The sequence below is a fragment of the Aethalodelphis obliquidens genome, unplaced genomic scaffold (genome assembly GCF_003676395.1).
Source record: "Aethalodelphis obliquidens isolate GAN/ISIS:26980383/991018 unplaced genomic scaffold, ASM367639v1 scaffold69, whole genome shotgun sequence".
NCBI lineage: Eukaryota > Metazoa > Chordata > Mammalia > Artiodactyla > Delphinidae > Aethalodelphis > Aethalodelphis obliquidens.
In genome coordinates this window covers 4,937,019-4,963,639 of record NW_020838013.1, presented here as the reverse complement: position 1 = coordinate 4,963,639, position 26,621 = coordinate 4,937,019, and the positions used below count along the sequence as shown (strand labels likewise).

Genomic DNA, 26,621 nt, shown 5'->3' with positions numbered 1-26,621 from the left:
CTGAGAGGTGGCACACAGTCCAATCGATGGTTAACAGGGATGGTGACAGGTGTGGCCCCCTCGTTGAGGGCCTCTTCTCTCGTAGAGTGTCGACGTGGTCAGATAACCAGGGTGGATCTTAGAATCTTCAGAGCCACAGGCAGTACAGTCAGGAAGCCCGTGTCACTCCAGGGCCAGACGAGCATCACAGCTACTGAACATTCAGGCTAGTGCAGTCCATCCTGTTACTCTCAGGATAAACACTGATAGTCTGGAGTCCCTCGGGACTCAACTCAGGAGGTTAATCTCAGGTTAGTGGAGAGCTGGATGATTTTCCTAGACCAGATCTTAGATGCCCTAGAAGTTGAGTCTAGCTAACATTTGGATTATTCTTTCTTAATCACTCATTTCTAGATCCCAAAGCACTTTATCAAGGCTGCAACCAACTTACTCCTGTTTTAAAGGAGCCTTTACCTCCACACAGCTACACATACACAGACTAGGGAAAATGAAGATGCTGCTTTGTTTCATCTCACGAATGTGGTTTTATTAAAGTAGTTTAATCATAAAACTAGTTCCCTCAGCATTAGCAGAATCTTTTGTTAAGAACCGGCCAAGCGATGAGAGTTTATTTGGCTTAAACAAATTTAAAGAAATAAGCCTGTTATACTGTGGAATATCAGGTAACTTACTTTTTTCAGAGTCTTCTTTAAAGTACAAAAACCTCTAAAAGCCTCTAAATGCAATTTTGCCAGAAAAGTAACATTTGAAACCTTGTACCAAATATATTTATTGTAAAAGTAACATACACTTTTAAACACTTTTTGAAGTATAGGCATATGTAAAGTAAAAAGTCAGAATCCTCTATGCTCTCATCTTACTGTCTTAGCTCAGGGGTCCCCAACCCCCGGGCCGCAGACCAGTACTGTCAGGAACCGAACCAGGCCGCACAGCAGGAGGTGGGCCCTGCCACCCCGCCATCGCTCCCCGTTGCTCACATTACCCCTGAACCATCCCTCCCACCCCCGGTCTGTGGAAATATCGTCTTACACGAAACCGGTCCCTGGTACCAAAGAGGTTGGGGACCGCTGGCCCTAGCTAATAGAGTTCAGGCTTTTAGGAATTTAGGTTTTAAATTTACAAGTGCTTGGTCAATCACAGATCTGTTTCCTCTTTTGAACTCTTCTATAACTTTAAAACAAAATATCAGCCACACCCCCTTTATTATTGTTACCACTTTAGCCTATTTGCTGCAGCACAGCTAATGAATACATGGGTTATAGTGAATACTTGTAGATTCTCTTGAAAACCAAGCCCAGAATAGGAAGAAAAGAATGAGGAAGATGGGAGGAAGCCAGCGGCGGTATATTTTTATTACCGTTGGGTGTCTTCTTTTTTGTTTTTATGACATCTTCGTAGCATACGATTCACTTACTGATTTAAGCGTACCATTCAGTGGTTTTTAGTATATTCACAGAGCTGGGCATTGTCTTAAGCATGTGGGATACATTCTGACTTCTTAGGTCTTGAAGTTTCAGCGTTTATTTTTAAAAACATTTTATTATGGAGAATTTCAGATGCACACAAAAGTAGACCAGAAGAGCGTAATGAACCCCAGGTACCCAGTATCCATCTTTCTCTCTGACCAGCTGTCTTTCCTCTTTACCTTCATTCATTCTCCAGGGTTATTCCAGACATTGTCCTATTTCTTCCATGACTGTTTCAGTCTGTACCTATATAAGCTGATTTTAAAAAAACATGACTACATTAGTGTTCACATTAAAATTTTTAATAATTATTTAATATTAAATAACCAGCTAGTGTCCAAATTTCTAGTAAATGTTAAAATTTTTTACCTTTATTTTATAACTTATTGAAAGCTAAGTTTTATTAATGTACAAATTAGTTGGTGAAGAATTTGGAGTCATGTTAAATACTTGTACAATGTGTTTTAATATCTGCTTCAAATAAATTTGTGCGTCTGAAATAAAATCCCACAGATTCCAAGGTACATTTTACCTTCTTTCTTCCTGGACAGAACAGCCCTCGGACTCTCTTTTGGCCACTCTCTCTTGTTGGCTTACCTCTGCAGGAGGCTGCTTCTCTCACCTTTCCGTGAATATTCAGTCCGCTTGGTTGGCGATTTCCTGGTCTTGCCCTTCTTACCTGTAGGACTGAGGGAACCTGAACATTCTGTACTGAGGAAACAGAACAGAGGGCTGGGTGTGGCAGAAGTCCATCTTGCCTTCCTGGTGGTGCTCTGATGGGATAAGTAATGCATTCCCTTGGGGGCGGAATGGGGTGGGCGGGGGTGGGGAAATGATTAATAGAATTTATTTCTACCTAACAGCGCTGATATGTTAAAAAGGAATGGCCTCGGAAGCAAGCCAACTTGTAACTTGGATGAGGTGACTTGCTGGCTTTGAGAGCACCATTAGACAAGGGAAAGGGAACTTCTGCTGGCTAAATAACCCCCTAACTGTCTCCCTAAGAAGATACAGTTCAAGTAATAACAGCACAGGAATAACCATAGTCACCTAGAATTTTGTGCAGGTCAAATCCCGTTACAACAAATTTCAGTAGGATATCCAAATTCCTTGTTTGTCTTTTCCTACAAAGTATCAAAATAAAAAAAAAATACATATACATATATATATATATACAGTATATCAGATTATAGAACTTTTTTTGTTCTTAACTGTCTTTGGGGAGAAAAAGCACAAGGATTTAATATTTGGGGGACATTTCAGCCCCATCGGACATTCTGACTGACACTGTTGCCAGTTCCCCCACGACTGGGATCACAGATGTAAGTCTGCCCATCGCCCTTGGTTGCTCCTTGAGCTTCCCAGCGCAGGAGTGTTTATTTCGTTGTGCAGGCCACAAAGTGTAGTGAGCACCAGGGTTTGCTGGAGAGACCGACAATAAAGAAAAGATGGAGCCCCTATTCACTAGGAACTTGGAGGCCGCTGGGAGGGGGCAGCTGAGGGGTAGGTCTACGGCCACCCGTGGTGCGGTCAGGAGGGTATTTTGGAGTTAAGGAAGGAGTGGCGCTTTCACGGTACCTAGGTACTCCTCCCGAGGGTTTTTATCACACCCTACGTCAAGCCATCAGCAAGAGTGTAGAAGTATTTCTGTAGTATTTTCATTTTGTAGCTTTCATTGTAACGGGATTTAACCTGTAGCATCTTTTCATCAGAGAAATGCAGATTACACAAATGAAAATATCATATATCCCCCATTTGTACTTTCTGTACTTTGTACAAAGTGTACTTAACTGTGTGTTAAAGATATTATTGAGTATGTCTAAGTGCAGCTCTTTTGCAGATAACTTCATATGAACGTGGATATTTATTTTGTTTACTTTTATATCGAGTAAACTAGAACATGTACTGTTTATACAAAACATTAAATGTCTGTGGGATGTCATTTCCGTGTATGATGGATGGGAGCTGTCGCTTTAAACCGCTTAGGTGTTTTGAATGATGCTAGAGTAGCTGGTGGTGCTTAACGTGGCATTTTTTTTCCTGTCCACACTTTCTACCCTTGGTACAGGTATTTTTGATAAAGCTGTGGAATGGAAAGGTATGTTTTTCCTGGGATGTTCAAGAATCTTTTACCTTAACATTTTTAAAGAGCTTCCTTTATGGGCTTCTGTGTCTGACGTAAGCAGACTTAGTTTAATTTTAACAAATAACATCTTTCTAGGGGCAATATTTGAGTACAAAATTTTGACAGGACACGTTTGAAGGTTTTTAAAGCACTTGGGGTGGGGGGTTGCTTTTAAAAGATAAGATCTGCCATGAAGAAAGGACGTGGCCAGAGAGTTGCTTATGGTAGTTCGTGGTTGAGGTGTGTTATTGACTCGATCCTGGTTACCAATAATTTGCAATTTCATTGAGGAGAGTGATGAAAGTATCTCTCAATACGTTAGCATACGAAATAAGTTTGGGCCTTTATTAAACTGGCACAGGCCTCTCTCGGGTGGAGGAAGACTCCACACTGAGCTAGTGGTGCCCTGATGATCAGGCTTGGCCGCGCAGACTGGGTGCCAGGCTTCCTGCCCACACAGGGCACCCTCGTCCACCCTGTGCTGACCTCGGCGGCCGCGAGCCCACGTGCGCCCCCTGCCCTTGCAGGACAGCACCCTCCTGGGGCTGGCGTTGCCTCAAAAGACCCACCTGGCTAAACAAGATAAGCCAGCCCAGCGTTTGTCTTGAGGAGGCCTGATTGGGAGAGCAGCCTCCACTGACTTTCCTCCAGCAATGAAATTGTGAAAAGGTACTCGGGATGGTGGTGAGACTCACAGCTGTGTGGTCTCGACAGCACATCCCTTTTCTCGTAAAGAAATGAAGTGCTTCCTCAGGTGTTGGTCCTAGTGTGGGACACTGGTGGTGCATTTAGACTGCGCTGAGAAACACTCGCTAAAGATCTGTGATGTTTTGTAAACCGTGACTGTTCTGATGGTTGCAAAGTTAGTGTCTGCTCAGTGTTCCCCATCTCACTGGAAGTGTTTGCTTTTTCTCATTCGTAGCGGTCCTGTAATAAGGAGGGATCCGAACAAGCTCAGAAAGACAATGAATTTCAAGTAAGTAATTCAGTCCGTTCTGCATTTGTGTGAGGTGTGAGCTGGTGGTGGGCAGCCTTGCCCCCCTGCTCTGGCAGTGCCCCTTCCTGCCCTGGAGTCCTGCTGTGTGTCCCAGAGGAGGGGCTCTGGGGGTACTGGGAGCTGCCACAGTGAGACCCAGCGAACAGTCTGTGTTCCATTTCCTACTAAGGGTGTAGGGAGTGCACTTGGTGCCTTTAGGGTGATCTGAACAGCATTTGGGGTGCTAGGAGGTGGCGACTTGGGGTGACCTGCGTGCGTGATACTCTGATGTGGAGGCAGTCTGTCGCTGCCCAGGTGTCTCAGTGGCTGCCCTCCCCCGGGGCGGGCAGGAGTGTTTTTCCCTCTGCGTGGTGCCCGGCTCCCGAAGGCTTCTTCCTAAATATGAGATTTCACTCAGAAATGCGTATATTCAGAAGAGCTCGAGGTCCAGAGCACCTGCCCCCTCTTTGAGGCTCAGAGGTGGGGCGTCTGGAGTCGTGATCTCCACACTCCAGGGAGTGAACAACTTCTGAGCACACTCCCCTGGTGTGTGGAGGTTTGTGTATAACGGGGGGAGTGTGTGGGTGTGCGTGTGTAGCATACACACCACGCACCCCGTAATATTGACACACGTAAATACACTGGTTTTACTAATTGTATACGAATTATTAAAGTGATGAAGAAATAGAAATGTAGACGAGGTGAGAGCATATAAAGGAATAAAAGCGCTGCTGTTCTCTCCTCGCGGTTCCATGGATGTTTTGCATGGGGTGACGCTGTCTTCAGCCTCCTGGGCCCTTTGTGTGTAGACTTTCGTCCTTTCTGGGAGTTGAAGCTGTCGGGTCACTAGGACCTCCACGACGCTAAATCTGAAGTGTGTTTCCAGCTCTTGTTTTATCTGGACTTCTTAGCAGTGAAGGTGGCCAGGACACAAGGACACGAAGTAAAGGCCCCTCGTTTCCTGCACCGCTCTTTGCCTCCTTTGTGGGCTCAGTCTGTGATTGTCTTAAGTACTCAGAGTCCCCAGGCCTGAGGCCCTATTTCCACCCCCCGCCTTACCAGGCCACCTGATCCAAAGCTGGTCCTTGCGTTTCTCCTAGGGGCCAAGGGTCTGCAGCTCCTCCAGCCCACAGCCCTGCTTGGAACTAACACTAGCTGCTACCCGTCTCCTGGGGTGTCTCACCAGGTCCAAGACCGAACCCATACTCTCCCCACCCCTCCAAACAGCAAAATCTAAATCTGGCCTTTCTGGGCAGGCCGGGAAGCAGGGAGTCACCTTCTGTACCCTTGTCCCCTCACCCCTGTGTCCCATCCACAAGTCTGTTGGTGGTTTTCCTTTGAACCATATCTTGGATCTGTCTACTTTCTCTCCATCTGGACTGTGCACCTGCCTAGTCCAAACTGCCACCAGCTCCTCCCTGGGCTTCCGCTTCCACTCTTATTTCCTGCAGACCATCCCTTCGTCTTTGCCAGAGCCAGCTTTTGAACTGCTCATCCGATCGCGTCAGCCTCTTGCTTACAATCGTTCGGTGGTGGCTGTCTGCCCTGGTCCCAGTTAGGTGGGCTTTATCCTGCCAGGTCCCGGCAGCCTGACCCCCGCCGAGCTTCCTGGTCTCATCTCACAACGCCTTCCCCCTTCCCTGCTCTCCAGCCGTGTGACCCTAAGCTGTGTGGTTTCCTTCCTGCCACGGGGCCTTTGCAGATGCTGCTGCTTCTGGCTGGAATGCTCTGCTCTTCAATCCGCACCACTCCCCCCAACTGCTACTTACAATTGGGATCTTGGCTCCCAGGTTCCTTCCACAGGGAGCCCCTTCCTGCTCTCTCATGTAGGTTTGCTCCTCCATTCGTGCTCCTACAGCACCGAGTGCCTCACCTTTGCACTTTCTGTGACTGTAAGTTTCCGTATTACGTGTTAACGTCTGCCTGTTCTTATGAGATTCTAAACTCAGGGCGGGATCCCGCTGCTTGTGCACACTCTTCTGTCCCTTCCTCTCATTAGTCCAACGTGCCTTCGCCGCCGGGGACCCGCGCGTCACTGCCACACCACCACCTCCTCCTGCGCCGGCTGGATCTCTGCTCGGGGCCCAGCAGGCAACAGTAGTAGGTGCTGTGATTTTGTTTTTGATCCTCTGCGTCAGAAGGTGGGCAGTTGGCTGTCAGAATGGGGAAGGTGGTTTGTGTCCCTTGACCCTCTTTGAATGGCCGGTCTCCTCCAGCGGGAGGCCTGGCTCCATTCCCGTTTGTGGTGCTAAGCCTCAGGAGGGGGCCAGCGAGTCTGGTGGGCTCACCTCCCTGGCCTGCGCTGTGTGCGTCTCACCTTCTTTGCTCTTTGGCCTCCCCTCCCCACCAGAGAAATGCTGTTACGTCTTCTCAGGAGGGTCATAATCTCGATATTATTGCTGGACTTTTTAAAGGAGGAAAACCACACAGATGAATTGAGAAGTCAGTCTAACCCTCCCCCAGCCCCCCACCCCGGCCCCTCCCCCTCTTCTGCCCGCTCTGCCCGGGTCTCCCTCCGTCTGACCCTGTCCCCGTTGCTCCCAGAGCCACTCTTGGTTCTGTCACCGACAACTTCTGTGTTGCCAAATCCAGGGCCCACTTTCCTCTGCCCCCTGTTCGCTGTCTCCACAGCGTCTGACACAGGACATGCTGTCGCCCGTCCTGACAGCAGGCATCGTCGCCTCCCGCACTACCGGCTGCCCCGGTTCCCCTCCTGCTGGCCCGGCTACATCAGGGGGTGTTAGGTTGCCGTGTAAAGTGGGTTTCTTGCTGTAGGCACAGTCGGTTGGAAACACTGCTGTAGGTGCTGGGCGTCCTCGGGCTCTGTGCTGCGCCTCTTCGGCCAGTTCGTTAGCTTTAACGCTGGCCGCATGCCGAGGACTTTGTATCTGGCCCAGACCCCGCGGCAGCCCCAGCAGCTTCTCCGGGCTGATTCGGTCCTCTTCTTCCTCGGTTCCTCTGCTCCGTGCATCGGCCCCTCCCAGGCCTTGCTTTGCCCCCGTCAGGGTCACCGTATCTGCTTGGGGGTGGCCACCCCGTCACGCTCCATCAGGATACCCTCTGCTCCTTCTCTGCGCTGCCCCGGTCTGCCAATGGCCCTGCTCGGTTCCGGCCGTTTCTGTCCCTGGAACGCAGGCTCTGTCCGGGCAGCAGCCACGTGTGTCTTGTTCTTATTGTTTCCCTGGGGCTTAGCACATGCCGGGTACAGAGTATATGTCCAAGTTACATTTGGGGGGGTGAATATATGAATGAGTATTTCTGAAGCCATCGTGATTCGTTTCAAGTTGAGGTATTGAGCTGCTCTCCTGAGAAAGCAGGACCAGCCGTGGGTGGATGGTGGGGGCCGAGCCCGGGTGCTGCAGGCAGTGGACCGGGTCACGCCCTTGCTCCTGTCCTTCACTGAGCTCGCTTTCCTTGAGGGTTTTGAGACCTGAGGATACCTGCTGTCCTTCGTAACCTACCCATCCTTCTTGCTTGTGACTTGGCATTTTCTTTCATTTCCTTCCTCTCCAAATTCTTCCCTCCACACACCACCACCCCTTCTCCCTACTGTGAATAAATATTGAACTGCAGTATCACAGAAGGACAAAGGTGTTTCTTGTTCACAGTGTGCAGAGCAGTGCTGAAGAGAATGGGAAAGTTCTTTAAGTCTCTTTCCATCTTCTCTCCACCATCCTGGCACCGGGTGGACCCTGCTCTGGAGGATCCTGGACAGTGTGGCTTCGGCCCCGGTACCAGTGATGGTGCCACGTGTGAAGTCAGCTCCCAGCAGACTTTGCACTGCGTGGGCACCACGCACACTTCCTGAAGTCATACTGTGGGTTAAATCTGTGTCTAGAACTAGACATTTCAGACGTAAAGGGCTATTTCGGATTGGCTGCACATGTGTGTCTTACATATGCCAACCCCAGTGCCCTCCAGCTTAGTCACGCTACACAGAAAAAGGTTGAAAAACCAAATTTTAATCCTGGCAAAATCCTGGCTCCGTAGGACAGAGGAGATCCCGATCCTACTCTTTGGAAACAGTTGGGGAGTGGGTTGGAGTTTTGAGGTGGGAGACTGTACAGAGGGCAAGGGGCTGCCAAGAGCCACTGCCTGCAGGTGGCCTGGTCTGGCCCGAGCCCTGCACCTCCTCGTCCACGATGCCAGCCTCCGATCGCTCGGGCGGGCGGCAGCAGAGGGTTCGCTTCCCGTGGGGTGTCTCTGAGGCCGGAGTTGAGGTAAATGGGGCCAGCACTGACCGTACCTCCTGCCTAGGTTTGCTGTGAGGTCAGGTGAGTGAGAGAAAACATTTTGCCAGCTCAGTAGAGCCGTTAGGAACTCGTTCTCATTCTCTAAGCGTTTAAGAGATAAAACCCGTCTGGTCGAATCCTCCTAAAATCCATTAACTAGATAGATCAGTGCTGTGTCTGGATTGTCGTTGTCTTAGTCTGCTCGGGCTGCCAGAAAAAGCCACCTGGGTTTATTCTTCATAGTTCTGGAGGCTGGAGGTCCAAGGGCAGGGTGCCAACACGGCCAGGTTCTGGTGACGGCCCCTTCCTGGCTTGTAGATGCCGTCTTCTGCCTGTGTCCTCACGTGGCGGAGAGGGAGGCAGAGACTGAGAGAGAGGGAGAGAGGGCAGGCTCTCTGGGGACTCCTCTTATAGGGATACTGACCCCGTCAGGGCTCCACCCTCGTGGCTTCACCTAAATCCATCACCTCCCAAAGGCCCCATCTCCAAATAGCATCGCACTGGCAGTGAGGGCTTCAACCTCTGAATTTTGGGAGGACACAGTCCAGCTCATAGCAGTCACATGTACAGAACTGCAAATTAGTGAATAGAGGTTGGGCCTCACAAGGTGATGATGGTTAGATCATAATTGTGGAGATTATACAAGATGGTGGATGGATTACCAACAAACCCATTCTCCCCAAAATGTAAAAGTGACTGAATTACTTTTACTTTAATATGGCCCCATGTCCTTTGGAAGTAGCTTTTCTTTTTTCCTTTTTGTTTTCTTCTCGCCAACTTTAGAATCATGTCCCTGCCTGATGCGTTTGTCCTGCTAAGTCTCTCCATCCATTTTGGTAAAATGAGTGTATTGTAAAGAGCTCTGTTTTATTGAGCAGCGTTTCTCTGAGATCCTGTCCCCACGGCCCCTTTCTGAACAAGGGGTGACCTAGAATCACCTGAGAGTGTTTCCAGACCACACCTGGTGCCCCTCCCGACACATCGCCATAGAAGCTCCTCAAGACGCTTGGGCACAGGGCTCCTTCCCGCCCTTCGCCCCAACCGATGGAAACTCTTAAGCTGTAATTTCCTGCTTAAGGGAAGAGGACTAAGGAGTGGATTTGAACTGAGACCAAAAGGTGGATTTTGAAGGCAGAATGGCTCTAGATCCCACTTCGTTATTAGGAGTAACTAAAGGCGGAACGTAGGAGCGTCAAAGAGGTGTAGACAAGAAGACAAATGTTAAACGACAGAGGAGACTGGGGATAAGAGCAGAAAACCGAAACCTTGAGCGCCCTGTGCTAGGGTGCACTTTGGCATGGGCCCCGCACCCCGTGGGGGACCCCGCAGGCCAGTTTCATGGGCAGAGGGCCCTTTGAACCATTTTCTTTCCCTGGGCACTCTCGACCGAAAAGCAGATCAACCGTCACCAGAATGGATGGACTTGTTGTGACCTTTGATAAGATGCCAAGGGTGAGACTCATATGAGTTTTAAAATAAATAGAAGCGATAAAATATTGATACTGTTCTATTTTTGGAACCAGTGACCTAAATTCAACTTGAATTTTAAATCTCATCAATATAGTGTGTTGTTTGCCAGCATGGATCCTGAGGTTTACAGATCTGTTTCTTCGTATTTAAAGTGGGGACAGTGGTAATAAAAACAACAGTTGGTAAAAATAATAATGATGATGATGCGCCCTCAGGGTTGCTGTGGGAGTGGGTGAAACGGCTCGTGTGAAAGGACTGCCGATGCCTGGCTCGTGGTCCACACTCACTAACCGGCTGTGTGTTGCCATCTGTTTCAGGGCGCCGAGGCCATGGTTCTGGAGAGCGTTATGTTTGCCATCCTTGCAGAGAGGTCGCTGGGGCCAAAGCTCTTTGGCATCTTCCCCCAAGGCCGCCTGGAGCAGTTTATCCCGGTAAGATGTGCGGAAGGCTGGTCAGGTGATGGGAGCCACAGCGAGAAGACAGAGTCTGTCTCGTCACCGTCAGTGCAGGAGCCCGAGGCGCTGTGGTCCGAAATAGTAAATGTGGCCTATGTTATCACAGAAGTAAAGAAAACAAAATTTCTCTTGAATTTACATCAAAACCTCTGTCTTTCTGCAAAGATACGTTCATCCATTCAGAACCACGCAGGCAGACCTCGTTTAACTGAGCTTCGCAGATGCTGGGTTTTTACAAATAGAAGGTCTGTGGTGGCCCTGCATTGTCAGACAGTGGTTAGCATTTCTGAGCAATAAGATATTTTGTAATTAAGGTATGTACATTGTTTTTTGAGACATAATGTTATTGCCACTTAATAGACTGAAGTGTAGTGTAAACATTACTTTTGGACACGCTAGGAAACCAAAAAATTCACGTGACTCGCTTTGTTGCGGTCGCTTTACTGTGCTGGTCTGGGACCGGACCCCCAGAATCTCCGAGGAGGCCTGTTTGTGAAACCTAACAACTTCCGGGCCTTGGTTATAGAACCTGCTGCAGGACGTGGCCCTGCCCGCACTGTGCCACGTGTCTGGTCTTTGCCCTGCGGGTGCCACCACTGTTCTTTCCCTTGTCTTCCACTGCCCCCCCCCCTCACTTTAGGGTCTCCCCTGTCCTCATGTGCCTGTCAAGCTCCTTCACATTTCAAGGCCTTGCTCAGATCCTCTGTTTGCAGGACTGTTTTCCCTTCCCTGCTGTGCTGAGGCATTGTTAGTGTTGCCCTAGCATCCGCCAGTGTGCCTTGTTTAGAGTTCTGTGTGCATAGCCCCCGCCCTGTGCCCCGTGCCCTGTGCCCTGAGCCCCGAACCCCGAAGAGGGCTTTAAGCCTCAAGAGTTCCCTATAAAGTTGAGTGTGGGGCAGGTCTGGGCCTCGTGACCGGCTCGTTTGGGTGGAGATGCCGAGCCTTGCTGGCCTGTGTTTCCGCTCGTGGAAGGGCACCCCTTCTTGAGCTCTGTGAGCTCCCTAGGGGCTAGGGGCTGCTGCCTTCATGTCTTGCCTCATGTGATGTCTTGGCCATGAGAGGCCTCGGTGTGCAGGGCCGCCCGGTACAGTCGTGCAGGCGGTGCAGAGCACAAGGACACCTGGCCGACAGGGTGCTCTGCTCGCCAGGCCTGCGTCCAGCGGGGGCTGGAGGGGGCGTGGTGCCCTCTTCTCGTTCACACGTGGTGCCGTGTGTGCCAGCTGCCAGCCTGGGGCGTGTTTGAAGGAATGGATGTACCTCCCTATATGGAACAGTCCTTTCAGTCTTTTCCCTGGCGCCTGGCTGTAGGTTTTTTTGTATTTTTGTTTTAATATAAATTTATTTATTTATTTTTGGCTGCGTTGTCTCTTTGTTGCTGTGCACGGGCTTTCTCTAGTCACAGTGAGCAGGGGCTACTCTTCGTAGCGGTGCGTGGGCTTCTCATTGCGGTGGCTTCTCGTTGCGGAGCATGGGCTCTAGGCTCATGGGCTTCAGTAGTTGTGGCACACGGGCTCAGCATTTGTGGCTCACGGGCTCAAGAGTGCAGGCTCTGTAGTTGTGGCGCACAGGCTTAGTTGCTCCGCGGCATGTGGGATCTTCCCGGACCAGGACTCCAACCCGTGTCTCCTGCATTGTCAGGCGGATTCTTAACCACTGCACCACCAGGGAAATCCCTGTAGTTTATTTATAGTTTTATTTATAGTTTTCCCATTAAAGACAGTAACATCTGTCTAGCATGAGAATCAAATGAGATAGCGAAGTATTAGAATTTTGGAAATACAAAACACTTCGTATGGTTATAAGTGCCAACGTGGATCCATCTTAAAAAACATAATGTTGATAAAACCAAACTGCAGAAGGCTACAAACGGTATCATAGCATTCATATAAAGCCCAGTAAAAAGCAAGGTACAAATGGTTTAATAAATACACACGTGGGCCGCTCTCACCTTCTGCGATGGCCCACACTCTGTCTGTGGAGTGTGTTTCTCCCTAAATAAATCCATTACTTACCTTAAAAAAAAATTTTTTAAAGGGGCTTCCCTGGTGGCGCAGTGGTTGAGAGTCCATCTGCCGATGCAGGAGACACGGGTTCGTGCCCCGGTCCGGGAAGATCCCACATGCTGCGGAGCGGCTAGGCCCGTGAGCCATGGCCGCTGGGCCTGCGCATCCGGAGCCTGTGCTCTGCAATGGGAGAGGCCACCACAGTGAGAGGCCCATGTACCACAAAAAAATAAATAAATAAATTTAAAAAATAAATAAATACACATGTGATAAAACTTCCCTTTTTAGAAAAGGTAGAGGACCAGTGAACACAACTTAGAATAATGGAAACGTCTCGAGGGGAAACACAGCTCCTTGAGATCAGGGCACGTAGGTGGTTATGTCTATGGAATAGTTACTGTTCTCCTGTTCTTTTTGTTTTTTGGGTTTTTTGTAGTTTTTTTTTAATTTTTTTTTTTAATCTTTATTAAATTTGTTACAATGTTGCTTCTGTTTTATGTTTTGGTTTTTTGGCTCCCTATCTCCCCACCAGGATCGAACCCACACCCCCTGCATTGGAAGGTAAAGTTTTAACCATTGGACCGCCAGGGAAGTCCCTGTTCTTCTTTTAAAGTTTTAAAGTTCTCTACTCGTGTACACGTTTACTACATAACATAGTAAAGATTTTTTAAAAATTATTTTAAAATGCTAGGTTGAACCATATGCAACTGCCAGGGTTCAACTGTTTCTGCTTACAGAAACAGCGACTCCATTTGCCTCAGCCTGTCAGCGTGTGTTATTTCCAGGTTTACCCTTGACCGCTGAATGGGGTGAGATGAAGTTCATCTCACCTGTTCCCATGGCTGTCCTCCAGCAGACACACGAGAGCAGTGACCTCTGAGAATGGTAGTCAGTCTCATATCTCTTTGTGCTGGGAAAAGAGCTTGGATTCCAAGATTTGTTCACGTTGGAGCACGTTAGCTTTAAATTGTCCCCGTTGCCAAACCAGTTACGGGCCTTCTTTAACAGCCGAATGAAAGCTCCGCCAGCTGCCTCGAGGAGTCCTTGGCGTCCCACCGCTAGACGCCGAGTTCCCTGTCCTTGTCGCGACTTGATAACTTGGGAGAGTCTGGGGTTGAGGGGAGGATCGAGCCTGATGCTTTCAGGGAGCTCTCAGCTCCGATCACAAGGCACCTGCCATCCTTTGAGACTTCCATGGCTGGGTGCTGGCCCGGGGCCTTGACCTGCAGCGTCTGCTTTAGTTCAGAGCTCCCTGTCGGGGACTTGATGTCCTGGTTCCCATTTTACAGAACCCAGAGAACGAGGCACAGAGGTATAAAAGTACACCCTTGGCCACATAGCGTTGAAATGAGTGTTAAAGCCAGAATTTGAGCTGGGGTTTCTCTAACTTGGGGACACTCACTCTTAACTCCTGTGCTGTATGGCTTCGGATTCTCAGAAAAATCTCTCTTTGGGTTTCGGTAGGGAAGTGGTTGGTTTGGAAAAGACAAGAGGTGCTCCCGTGGGTAGCCGTGAAAGCGCAGCCAGGACGAGTGTGGCCGCAGGCTGCACTAGCAGAAGACAGAGGAAGCCCCCTGCCACACCTGTCCCTGGTCGGCTTTGCCCTGAGAGCCTGCTCTGGGCCAGGCTGGGTGCTGAGCTGCCCCGAGGGCAGGAGTGGGAAACCCTCGCCCCGAGCGCCTGGCACCCCTTCTGCTGGGAAGCTGTTCTGAGCGCCACACCGCCTGCCCTGTGTCTGGGAGGAGGGCTGAGCCGATGGGGGAGCTGGACGCGGGCCACGGCATAAACTGCTGACGACCCGGCGCTTTGAGCCTAGGAAGGAGCCCCCCGCAGTGTGGGGTAGAGTGACGGGAGAGCAGGACCATAGGTGCGTGAGAAGGACTTTGTCACAGCGAAATGGCCCTTTGTGGCTGGCCTGCCCCTCCCTGAGAAGTGCTGTCTGCAGGGCACAGTGCCCGTTCTGAAGGAATTTTGCGCCCCGGATGAGACTTAGATGTCCTACAAAGACGCTTCTAGCTCTAGGGTTGTGTGTTCTCACCCTTCAGGGTTACCTGGATGAATGCCATTTTCTAACTCCCCTTATTAATTCCAGAGCCGGCGATTAGACACTGAAGAATTAAGTTTGCCAGATATTTCTGCAGAAATAGCCGAGAAAATGGCCAGATTTCATGGTATGAAAATGCCATTCAATAAGGAACCAAAATGGCTTTTTGGAACAATGGAAAAGTAAGTGATCAGCCGCTGGGCTCTCACCTAGCTTCCCGCCGGTGGCTCCCAGGGGTTCCAGAGCAGCTCTTGCTTGCCGTGCGGGTCAGAGGCCTTCCCCGGTCCGCCAGCGCACAGGCTGTCCGCCGGTGATGATTGTCTCATGAATAAATTGTTCTTGAGTGTAAAAATCAATTCCTGAACCAGGAAAGAAGACTGTTTGCAGAAATGCTCCTGAACAGGCTGGATGGGCAGAAAATCCACATCCTAGAGTGTGCTGAACCCCGGGCCCTTTTCCCTCCTCTCCGTCTGGGGTCGGGGCTGCGGGTTTTGCATGGTTACATTGAACTAGAGCCCCAAAAGCAAGCTAGGTGAATTGAGCACTGAGCCTTCGTTCCCTTCTCTTGCAAGATACCTGAATCAAGTGCTGAGAATTAAATTTACTGGGGAATCCAAAGTTAAGCAGCTCCACAAATTCCTCAGTTACAACCTGCCTTTGGAACTAGAAAACCTGAGGTGAGTGTTTGCTTCCATTTCCTAACTTAGTAAAAGTGCATCTGTCCAGAAATGTAAATGTTCTTAGTCACCACGCCTGCTTTCAATGAACGTTAGGAAGCATCACCTGAGGCTTGGTGTTTCGTGGGATGAGTTTAAACAGATTAATTCTGTCATCTGGAATTACAGTTTTATATGAGTGGCATCACCTCTCCTCTTTTACATTGGTTTTGTGGGATAAGTTTAAACAGATTAATTCTGTCATCTGGAATTACAGTTTTATATGAGTGGCTTCACGGAGGAAGTAAAATTCCAGAATTCTAGTCCTGGTGACTAGGGCGGTAGGTTTTTTCTGAAACAAAAACGAAAAACAAGGGGCTTCCCTGGTGGTGCAGCGGTTGGGAGTCTGCCTGCCGATGCAGGGGACGCAGGTTCGTGCCCTGGTCTGGGAGGATCCCACATGCCGAGGAGCGGCTGGGCCCGTGAGCCATGGCTGCTGAGCCTGCGCGTCCGGAGCCTGTGCCCCGCAACGGGAGAGGCCACAACAGTGAGAGGCCCGCGTACCGCCAAAAAAAAAAAAACAAGAACCATGGGGGCAGGCCAGCGAGTGTCAGCCGATGAGGGGAACAGATCAGCCCAAGCTAGCGGGGGATGGAGTAAGAAGCTCGACACTGGTTTCTGAGTAGAGGCTACGCTGGTGTCTCCAGGGTGCGGGGGGCACGCAGGCTTCTAGCCTTCATCCATCGCCTGAGTGTCAGCATTTCCACCTTTAACTACTCACATATTTGAGTGTCTGCTGAGCCAGCATCAGGATTGGTTCTGAGGAGATGTGACCAAGACAGTCTGCAAGGAGCTTCTCTTTTGTTAGGAGAGAGAGAAAATAAGTAAATAAAAAAATGTCAGGTTGTGATGAGAGCTGTGAAGGAAACCAGAGGTCAAAACAGACTGACACAGAGGGCTCTGCCTGGGGTCCGAGGTCAGAGGGCTCCGAGGAGGGCCCCCCTGAGTGGGGAGAGCGTGTGCAGAGGTCCTGCCATGGGAGGGAGCTGAAAGGGTGAGAAGTAACAGCAAAACCTTCCTTTTCCAGATCATTACTTGAATCCACTCCATCTCCCGTCGTGTTTTGTCACAATGACTGTCAGGAAGGTAAGAATTGCTGCCTGTTATGCTGAAGGTGGGGCTCGTGTGTCTACTGAGAAGATTCCCTCCAGTGTGTGTGATAAATGCCAGGTGCCCATGAAGAGAGGGTTAGGCGCATGGAATTATGGCACGGCCATGCACAAAGTGTTGTGTGACTATTAAGAGTAAGGTCGAGTTTTTTACAAACCAACAGAAAAATCTCCAGGCTACATCAAGAGGAGAAAAAGCGAGTTTTAGAAAAACGTGTAGGGTATCATCCCATTTCTGTACGAAAACATGTGAGAATATCCACTAAGCCGAGAGCTGGGATACACGAAGTCACGTATTTGTTCAGCGTTTAACTCCTTTCGGTAAACATGTCAGTTGGCTTTGTCAGTCCGAAAGGCATCAAAGAGGAAGATGGCTCCTCGGCCAGTCTGGGGGCGCTTACCTTCTGCCCCTGCAGCCCAGCACGCTGGCCAGGGCCCCCTTCTCTCTCAGCGTTGGCTCACATGCTTCTAATGACTTCGGGTTTCTCTGCTTTAAAAAATTGCACTCCCATGTACCCCTTACTGTAACCAGCCTCTACCCAGTGTTATTGCAAACATAACAGTTTCGTCAGAGGCCCCATCCGGCCGGGCACCTCCCCCCGATACTGCCATGGCGCCTGGCTTTGCCTTGCTGTCCTCATCCTGCCCAGCACAGCTGGCTGAGGTCCACCCTCGGGCCCTTTCCAGGCTCTACGGCTTGTTTTTAATTTGGAGAACAGTCCCTGGTGAAGACTTGTCATCAGTGAGACGTTAGTTTGAGCCAGAATACCTGTTACTAATTAGCTGATGATTGCTGGGCAAGTCAGGTCAAGCAGCCTCGTGTGTGTAACGGGTGATGGTGAACGGCCCAGAGGTCGCCGACGGGCTGAGGGAGGCCCCCGCCGGCCACGGCAACACGGGGAGAGCGTGGAGGGGGCGGGAGCTGGACACTGGGTCTGGCCCCGGTTCTCCTATCAGTGACTCCCGGAAACGGACAATGTGTGCCGAAAAGCCTTGAACCTGGCTCAGCAGAGCCCACCCGCTAGCGCCACCGTGAGAGATGCAGCACGTTGGGTAGAGCGTGGGCCTCTCCGAGCATGTGCCTGGGGGGCCAGTCTGGCAGCCAAGCCCCTTCTGCCCAGAATTCAGCCTTAAGGGAAAGAAATATGGTCGTGGGAGCACTGTCTGTGCTCTCCTCCTTGGGGGCAAAGCAGTGGGGCCTGTGTGGACACCAGGGCCCAGCTTCCCAGCTGGGGGCCACAGCCCCGCCCGCCTCGGGGCTGCTGGGGGTGCTAGAGCTCCGGGGTGCCGAGCGGACCTTTCCCTTCCTGCCCCCGTGTGGAAATGGGGGGGAGCCCAGGCCACGCTGCTCTTGGGGTGCTGGCAGCAGGGCTCTCGGGCCAGGCCTCCCAGGTCAGTGCTGCTCCTGGCACCCTGTCCCCCCGTCCCGTGACTCGGCCACGTCCGCTCGCCGCGTGGTCAGGATGCCCTTACAGGATCAGAACCACCCTGGGCCCTGCGGTTGGAGACCTGCGCCTTCAATGACAGAACGTGCCCAGAGCGAAGGTCGTGTCATCCAAACCTTTTTGCAGGTAATATCTTATTGCTGGAAGGCAGGGAGAATTCTGAAAACCAGAAACTGATGCTCATCGACTTTGAATACAGCAGTTACAACTACAGGTAAAGTCAAATGTTTTTATTTCAGTATTCTGTGTGTGTGCGGAACGAAGGAGAAAGTAGGTCACGATACCATCCTGAGTTGGAAGTTTCCTCCCTGGAGGCCAGCACTTTGTGTCCCAGCGGCCGCAATGGCCGCGTGGGGCAGCGCAGCCTGTTCTCAGCTGCGTCAGTGGGAGCAGGGGCCAGGTCCTCAGAATCCAGAACTTGGCCTTTCGTTGGCTTCACCAAAGCACTGACCGCAGGACGGCACTCCTGAGCGGTTGCTCCAGACAGCGGGCCAGGGTGCTTTGGTCTGTCCCGTCACTGAAGCATTCATGCTTTCGGGACCCCGGGGTCCCAGGGGCGCTCGCAGCGGGGCTGCTGCCTTATTTTCTGTGCCTCTCGCTCTTTTTCAGGGGATTCGACATTGGGAATCATTTCTGTGAATGGATGTACGATTATAATTACGAAAAGTACCCTCTTTTCAGAGCAAACATCCTCAAGTATCCCACCAGGAAGCAACAGGTAGGAGACTCGTGTTTGTATTCAGTGCACTTACTGAGAAGTAAATCACATACCTCAGTTTCACCCAGTCAGAGATGATTACAGCTTCACTTTTAAAGATGCCCTTTTAAAACCGTGGAGTTGGTTAAGCAGGTCCTTTTGCTTTAAAATGTTGTTTTGTGTCAAGATACAGACTCAGTATTTGAGTCCAGCCTTTTTAAATCCCTATGCCAGAGGTAAACTGCGTCCAGTCAGAGAGGAGCACAGCCTCCTTTGTGATTCCTACTAGTGTTTTCCCAAAGCCCAGCCTCCCTCCTGCTCTCTAGCCTTCTTTTGGGGCTCACTGACTTTCCTCTGTTTGTTTCACTCTGTGCAGGCAGTAGTCGTCTTGTGGGCACCGTGGTTCAGTAGCTGTTGCAGTGTTCACAGACCCCTTTCCTGTCCTGGGTTATGCGAGTCCAGTGACTGGAGAATCAGTCCTGTGGGAATCTCTCCCCAGGAAGCCCTCTATTCCATTCTTCAGCCTCTGCCGAAGCCTTGGGTTGAGGATGAGTACGTAGTGTTGCAGAAGCTAGCAGGCTGGGGAGAGGGGCACTGCGCCCACCTCTGCCAGCCTTGCAGGGCAGCAGCTCCGCCCGCGCTGGGCGGCCCTGCCGCCCGACATCCCTTCTCCCGGGATCCCCACCTGGTCAGAACGTTTCCCAGGGGCCGGGGGTGAGGACGGATGCAGTCAGTTGCTGCAGTAGCTCACTCAGGAGAGGTTTCTCGAGCACCTGCCTGAGTTGGGCATGGGGAGAGTCTCCAGCAGGTGGCCACGCTCAGGGGCAGCCGTTCAAATACAGCCTTGCCGTGTGGCCAGACCTGGGCTGCTCTCTTCTGGCCTTATTTTCAGGCAGACCTGATGACCTTGAGCATGTCCAGAGCAGAGTGACCGGGACGGTTTTGGACCTCTAGTTCAAGCTATGTGGGTAGGAAGGGTGGGAGAACGTGGGGCTGTTGACCCCAGGGAGGAGAACACAGCAGGCTTCAGGTTCCTGCCATGCTGAAAAGAAATTAGACTTTTATAAACACTGGGCAGGCAGCTCCAGAGATGAGAACTCTCAAACCAGTGAGGGGAGATTTTCAGTAAGAAGACAGATTTCATTTTAGTGGAAGGCGGCAGAGCTGTGTAACCCCCGACACTGCACAGCAATGGAAATGTAAAGAAGCTCCACTCCTGTTTTCTGAGGTTTTAAAATCACGTGCAAGTGTTGGTCTCTGTCAGATACCCTGTCTGTAGCTACTGAGGTAATCTCAAGCTTTTCTGTCTTTAATCCATTGAAGTGTTTTAAAATGTTAAGCAATACTGAAATTCCTGAAATAAACTATTTGAATGAGTTAACGTTGTTTTGTAATGCTCTGTTGGATCCAGTTAGGCAATTTCTTATTTTAGGAGATTTACATCTATGCATATATGTGAAACAGGACTTTAATGTTCATTTAAAAAAGTATTCATACCTGGTTTTGGAATAAAAATTATACTAGTCTTACAAAATGAGTTGAGTGTCCCTTTTTATTTTCTGGAACAAATTTATCTAAGATGGTGTTGTTTGAAAGTTTGGTAGATTTTGCCCATAAAACCATCTGGGCCTAGAACCTTTGGGGGAGGGAGGGTCATTAATTACCACTTTCTTAGGGTTTCAAGCTCTTCAAATTTTCCATCTTCATTTGCCACCTTCAGCGTTTAGGGTCTCCAAGAAATTAAACCATCTAGGGTGGTGGTTCAAGCATGGGTTCTAAAAACTGATGGGCCTGGATTTGAATCCCAGATCTGCCACTGCTGGTTGTAACGTACTATTTCTGTGCCTCAGTTTTCTCATCTGCAAAAATTATTTTGTTGTCGTGGGGAGCGTGCCTGTTACACAGAATTTAATAGGTATCAGCAGTCATCTTTTTTGTGCCAGGTTTACTTCAGAATCTACGGCCCCCTGCCTAGGACAGTGCTTGATCTTGAATGATGCTTTCTGGTGGAGGAGGGGGCATAGTGTAAGAAAGCCGGCTTCAGAGCAGGAAGATGGAAGAGGCGACACAGGGAAAGGGTGGGGAGTGCCTTCCAGCCGGGTAACCAGGTAGCAAGGGTTCTAACAGGGGAGAAAGACTGACGGCTGTTTTCTTCTTTACAAAAGCAAACAAGCCGAGGTTGGCTGTGTTCTGCTGCCTTTTGATATGGTATGAAATAGTGAAGAACAAGGGCTCTCATAAATCCTAATTCATGTGTAGACTCAACGTGCAGCCTGGTAGAACCTTAGGGTAAACTGTGTCTTCTCCAAACCAGAATCAGACACTGCCAGTTTATGGACATAAGTGTGGAAATCATCACAGCATCTTAGGGGTGGAAGGCCCCTTCACAGTGCCTGGTCCGGCGCCTGCCCTGAGGCAGCATCTGCTGACGAGCATCAGGGTGCCCTGGTGCCTCGTGCCAGCGCCGCGTGGAGCAGCAGCCAGGCTGGGGAGGTGTGGAGTAGGCTGACCCTGCTTTGCGGTCAGTGGAAGACAGGAGTGTGAGTTAGAAGGAACAACTCTACCTAAATTACTTTCTGCAGAAGCGGTAGTGGTCTTGCCGACAGTACGGCATCGAGTCCATTAGTTCTCTGACTGTAACCCGGTGAACCCAGCCGGGTGGGTGAGCTCCCTGGACCATGCCCCTGGGCAGAGCAGGGTGGCGGGCTTTGCTGATGTCCGGAAGAGTCACACTTGACGTGTGCACTTCGTGACAGCATTGACATCACCTGTTTTTAACCATCATTGATCCTAATGTCATTGCTTTTTTTTTAAGCTCCATTTCATTTCCAATTACTTGGCTGCATTCCAAAATGAATTTGAAAACCTCAGTAATGAAGAAAAGTCCGTTATAGAAGAAGAAATGTTGCTTGAAGTCAATAGGTAATTTTTTTCCTTTGTCGGTTTGTAACGATAGCTTCCCTCTTTATAGCACGTACTTGGGATGCCTCCTTGCAAACAGGAGTATTTTAGGAGCTCCCTCACGACCATACATCTCGAGGTCTTGTACGTTGTCAAAAACAGAACATTTGGTTCTTGTCCATGTGGCCGAGTGTGTTCGGATCCCCCAGATTTCAGCACACAGCCAGTGAGGAGAGCAGGGTCTGTGCACTAGGTCAGGGAGCGAGGGTGGCGTTCCGAACCGTCATCCCCGCCGCGGACTCTGCTGCACAGCCGCTGCCGCCAGGGCCTGCACACTCTTCTCACTCGTGCTCCTGGAGAGCTGGGTGCCACCGAGTAACGTGGTTCTCCTAGAAAAGAATTAAAAATCTGTTTTCTCAACAGCTGTCAAAGCAGGGCTGAGAAAGCTCCAGATTCCGCAAAGGTCTAGATCACTGTGTTCTCACACTCACTCATCTCTTTGGTCAGGAGGCCTGAGTTATTCCTAATCTTTGGGGTCTTCCATGAGATTATTTGTTAACAGTGACGGTTTGAGTGGCTGTGGCCCTCCTCCCTCAGCATAGAGCACCTCCTTCGTGTCCTCGGAACTGTCCACAGTCCTCTCATTGAGCTGAGGCCACCCTGGTGGCCCCTCGGCTCCGCCTGCAGAAGAGAGCTTCCCTCCCTGGTTCTTGATCAGATGGAAATAGGAAAGCGGAGGTGGAGGAGACCCAGACAGAAAGGGTAGCACCAGGGGATCTAGTGGGTCAGGGATGAAGAGAAGCAGAATCAGGTCTGGTAAGGGCAGCACCGAAGCCCTCGTTCCTGAATTAGAGCTTTATCTTTATCGTTTTGAGAAGAACTTGGATTCGCAGTGAAGAGGAACGTGGCACAGCCTAGAGGTGGGGACCTGGCCACACCCTCCTCCTGATTCACTTCCGGGGGAGAGGGGCATGGGGGATGGCAGCAGGCTGTCCGGAGGCCCGCGCTTTCCTCCACCTGTTGCTGGTGGGGTAGGGGCCGCCAAGGCTGTGCGCTCACACGCGTGCCAGAGGGTTTCTCTCCCTGTGTGACCCACGCTTCACCAGCAGCGGCCACTGAGGCCTCCGGGTGGGTCCTGCGAGTGTTCCGTGTGCCAGGGACAGGGAGTCGGGGTGTTCGCACCTGCAAGGTCACTGGCCAGCGGTGGGGAGAGGACGGCTGTGGGCTCCTGCTGCTCTGTTGCCGTGGAATATCGTCCCACTGGGTCGGCCAAGGCAGACAGTTTGCACCCAGATGAGTTAGAACGTCCATCTGGCAGGAAATGACGTCATCGGTCCTCCAACTGGTCCCACACATCTCATGTGCATTTCCTGCTTTTGTAATTACAGGTTTGCCCTTGCGTCCCATTTCTTCTGGGGACTTTGGTCCATCGTACAGGCCAAGATTTCATCCATTGAATTTGGGTACATGGTATGTTTTGGGGGTAGTTTTTCTCTTCTGCTCCCAGGAAAGAAATGCTTCCATGTACGTGAATGCTCGGCAGTAAATGCCTGTTCCTTCCAGGGGGTTACCTGTTCCCCTCCGAGTACCTGAACCAGGTGACCAGCACCAGGACAGCGGGCTCCCCCCGGGGAAGCTGGGGGAGAAAGGAAGGCTGCATAATTGAAGCCACTTTTGCTGCTGCTGTGTCTGCCTGTGGAAGTTGCCCTCACTCCCAGGGCCAGCAGGTCCCACCTCCCCTGCTTCAGAGAAGTGCTCTGTGGTCCTGTGGTTCTGATGGAGGATGTAGAAATCCAGACCCTTGAGGTCCAGCCCCGACCTCAGTCCCTTCTGACAGAAGGGACACTGAGTGAAGGAACGGTGGTGGGGTTACCTACCGTGCCTTGTTTTATTCACCTGTTAACACCTCATCCTTTGGCCTACAGCACCCGACTTAAGAGTTGGAAGCTGGTGCTGATTGAGTTAGACCCGCTTTTGTGCGGCAAGTTTGTACCAAACCAGGCTGTCTTTTTATTCTAACCTAAGCGCTGTCCTTGGCATTTTACTTTGCTCCGTAGTGAATGGTGGGGGGCATCCTGGGGCAGGGGTGCACACAGGCGTAGCGAGCACCTTGCTTTGGGACAGGTGGTGGGAAAGGACTGGTGCATTTTGTTCTCCTCGGTCCTCAGTGAGGATGGTTTCTGCTTCTAGGCAGAAGATTTGGTAATGCACAGATGCTCTTAGGCAAAAGAAGGGGAAATTTGGATTTTTAAAGCAGATTTGGAGTCATGGTTAGATGTTACTGTAAGACAAAGTGGACTTCAGAGAAGGAAAACCACCGAAGGTAGAGAAGGGCGTTGCATCCGAGTGAGGGCATCACTTCATCTGCAGGATATAGAGAGACCCTCAGTGTGTGTGCCCCTGAATTCTTCAAAAGACACAGAGCAGGGACTTCCCTGGCGGTCCAGTGGTTAAGACAGTACGCTTCCACTGCAGCGGGCACGGGTTCCATCCCTGGTCAGAGAACTAAGATCCCACGTGCCGCACGGCACGGCCAAAACTAAACAGACCGAAACAAAAGACATAGAGCAAAAAGTGACAAAGCTGAAAGGAAAGGGGGAATCTACTATTCACCAAGTAGATTGCACACCTCTAGGTAGCGGGTGGACCCAGGAAACCCTGCCACAGGCAGGGTGGACACCTGAACATCATCACCCCAGCCAGCTCAACCTGACGAACACGGGTGGAGCCCAAACAGCTGCAGGACAGACATCCTTGTCAGAGAATGTGGAGTCTTCATCAGGATAGGCCACAGGCTGGGCTGTGAAACAGGCCTCAAATGTACTGCAGAGTAAGTTCTCTGACCACAGTGCAATTTAATTGGAAATCAGTAACCAGCAACCACAAAAATATCTGGAGAATTCTCAGTTATTTGGAAATTAAACTGTATACTTCTAAATAAACCCTGGATCAAATGAGAAATTACAAGGACAATTAGAAAATATTTGGAATTATAATAAAAACGCAACATGCCAGAATTTGTGGGATGCAGCTAAAGCAGCATTTGGAAACTTACGGCTTTGCAGCTTAAATGTTGTCTTGGATATGAAGGAAGTTCTCAAGCCAGTGATACAAGCTGCTACCTTGAGAAGCTAGAAAGAGGAAAACCAACTAAGCCCAAAGTAGATAGAAGCAGAATGAAGGTAAGAGCAGAAATCATTGAAATATAAAATGGACAAAAAATAGAGAAAATTAATGATACCACAAAAGTATTTATAAACCTCTGGCTGTACTAAGCAAGAAAGAAAAGAGAAGGCAAACATTACCAAAACCGGGTACAAAGAGAGGCCATCACTACAGACTCTATAGATCTTCAAGTAGAAGACGACGATGAACTCTGCCCACGGATTTGACAACCTGCCTGAAATGTGCCAGTTTCTTGGAAGATACAGATGACCAAAACTGATGTAAGAAATGGCCATATAGTTATTTAAATAAGTTGAACTCATAATCAGAAACCTATAGATTTGGGACTTCCCTAGTGGCGCAGTGGTTAAGAATCCGCCTGCCGATGCAGTGGACACGGGTTCGAGCCCTGGTCCGGGAAGATCGCACATGCCACGGAGCAACGAAGCCTGTGCGCCGCAACTACTTAGCCTGTGCTCAAAAGCTCTTGAGCCACAACTACTGAAGCCTGCGCACCTAGAGCCCGTGCTCTGCAACAAGAGAAGCCACCGTGATGAGAAGGGCACCGCAATGAAGAGTAGCCCCCACTCGCCACAACTAGAGAAAGCCCACGTGCAGCAGCGAAGACCCGATGCAGCCAGAAATAATTAATTTTTAAAAAACCATAAATGCTACTAGCCTCCTTAGCCACGCATTCAAGGCTACATACACCCTCTTAAAAAAAAAAAAAACCTATAAACTCTAGGTCCTGATGAATATCATCAAATATTTAAGGAAGAAATAATAACAGCCCTACAGACTTGTAGAAAATAAAGGGAGAGGGATCACTTCTCAACTCATTCGATGAGGCTAGCATGACCCTGACACCAAAACTAGACAAGGACATTTCAAGAAGACTGCAGATCACTGCTTTTCATGAACATTACCCCCAAACCATTATCAAAATACTGGCAAAAAGTAAATCCAACTTATGTAAAAGGATAATATTTTATGACCAAGGGGCATTTATCCCTGGAATGCAAGGTTAACGTCAACATTTGAAAATCCTATTAGTGTAATTCACCGTATTAACAGAATAAAGGAGGAAAACCATACAATCATCTTAGTGAATGCAGGAAAAGCATTTGATAGAATTCAACACCTGTGCATGATAGAAAGTCTCAGCGAACTAGTAATAGAGGAGAACTTCCTCAACCAGGTAGAGGGCATATACACACCTCTTGTACAGCTGCCGTGGTAATGGATGGTAAAGCACTGAATGCTCCTCCCACCTCTGCCCCAAATATAGCGCAAGGCAAGGCTGTTCGTGCTCACTTCTCCTCACAGGCTGCTGGGGCGCCTAGCCAGCAAAGGAAGGCAAGAAAAAGAAAGAAAATGCAGAAGTACCAGAAAGGAGGAAGAAGAACTGCCTTTATTTTTATAGGTGACATGATCATGCACATGAAAAAATATAGAGGAATCAGTAGAAAAGCTATTTAATAACTACTGAGTGAGTTTATCAGGGTCGCAGGATACAAGGTCAGTATGCAAAACCCACTTGCATTTCTACGTGCTAGAAGCAGCTAAATGAAAATTTTTTAATTGTGTTTACGATGGCATAAAAAACTTGAAATACTTAGGGATAAACTTTTTCAAGTATTGCATGATCTTTACACTGACAACTATAAAACATTGCTAAAAGAACCTAAATAGAGATAACCACATCTGTGGATTCAGAAGACCTAATCTTTTTTTTTTTTTTTTTTTTTTTTTTTTTTTCTTGGGCCTTTTCTTTTTTTTTCCCCTTCTTCTGTGGGGTGTGGCCTCCGGGCCGCGAG

General features: G+C 49.8%; 1 protein-coding gene across 6 annotated transcripts in view; it reads left to right on the top strand.

Annotated features, from left to right (window-relative positions):
- CHKA (choline kinase alpha) overlaps positions 1-26,621 on the top strand; it is a 62,527-nt gene that overhangs the window by 31,973 nt on the left and 3,933 nt on the right. For 2 of the 6 annotated variants that reach the window (XM_027090692.1, XM_027090697.1), the window contains exons 3-10: positions 4,514-4,567; positions 10,587-10,700; positions 14,820-14,953; positions 15,344-15,448; positions 16,515-16,573; positions 18,168-18,255; positions 18,651-18,759; positions 19,115-21,547. In XM_027090692.1, the coding sequence (XP_026946493.1) occupies positions 4,514-4,567; positions 10,587-10,700; positions 14,820-14,953; positions 15,344-15,448; positions 16,515-16,573; positions 18,168-18,255; positions 18,651-18,759; positions 19,115-19,456 (1,005 nt within the window). In that variant the 3' untranslated portion in view covers positions 19,457-21,547. The other 4 variants (XM_027090694.1, XM_027090695.1, XM_027090696.1 and 1 more) reach the window with 4 other exon arrangements.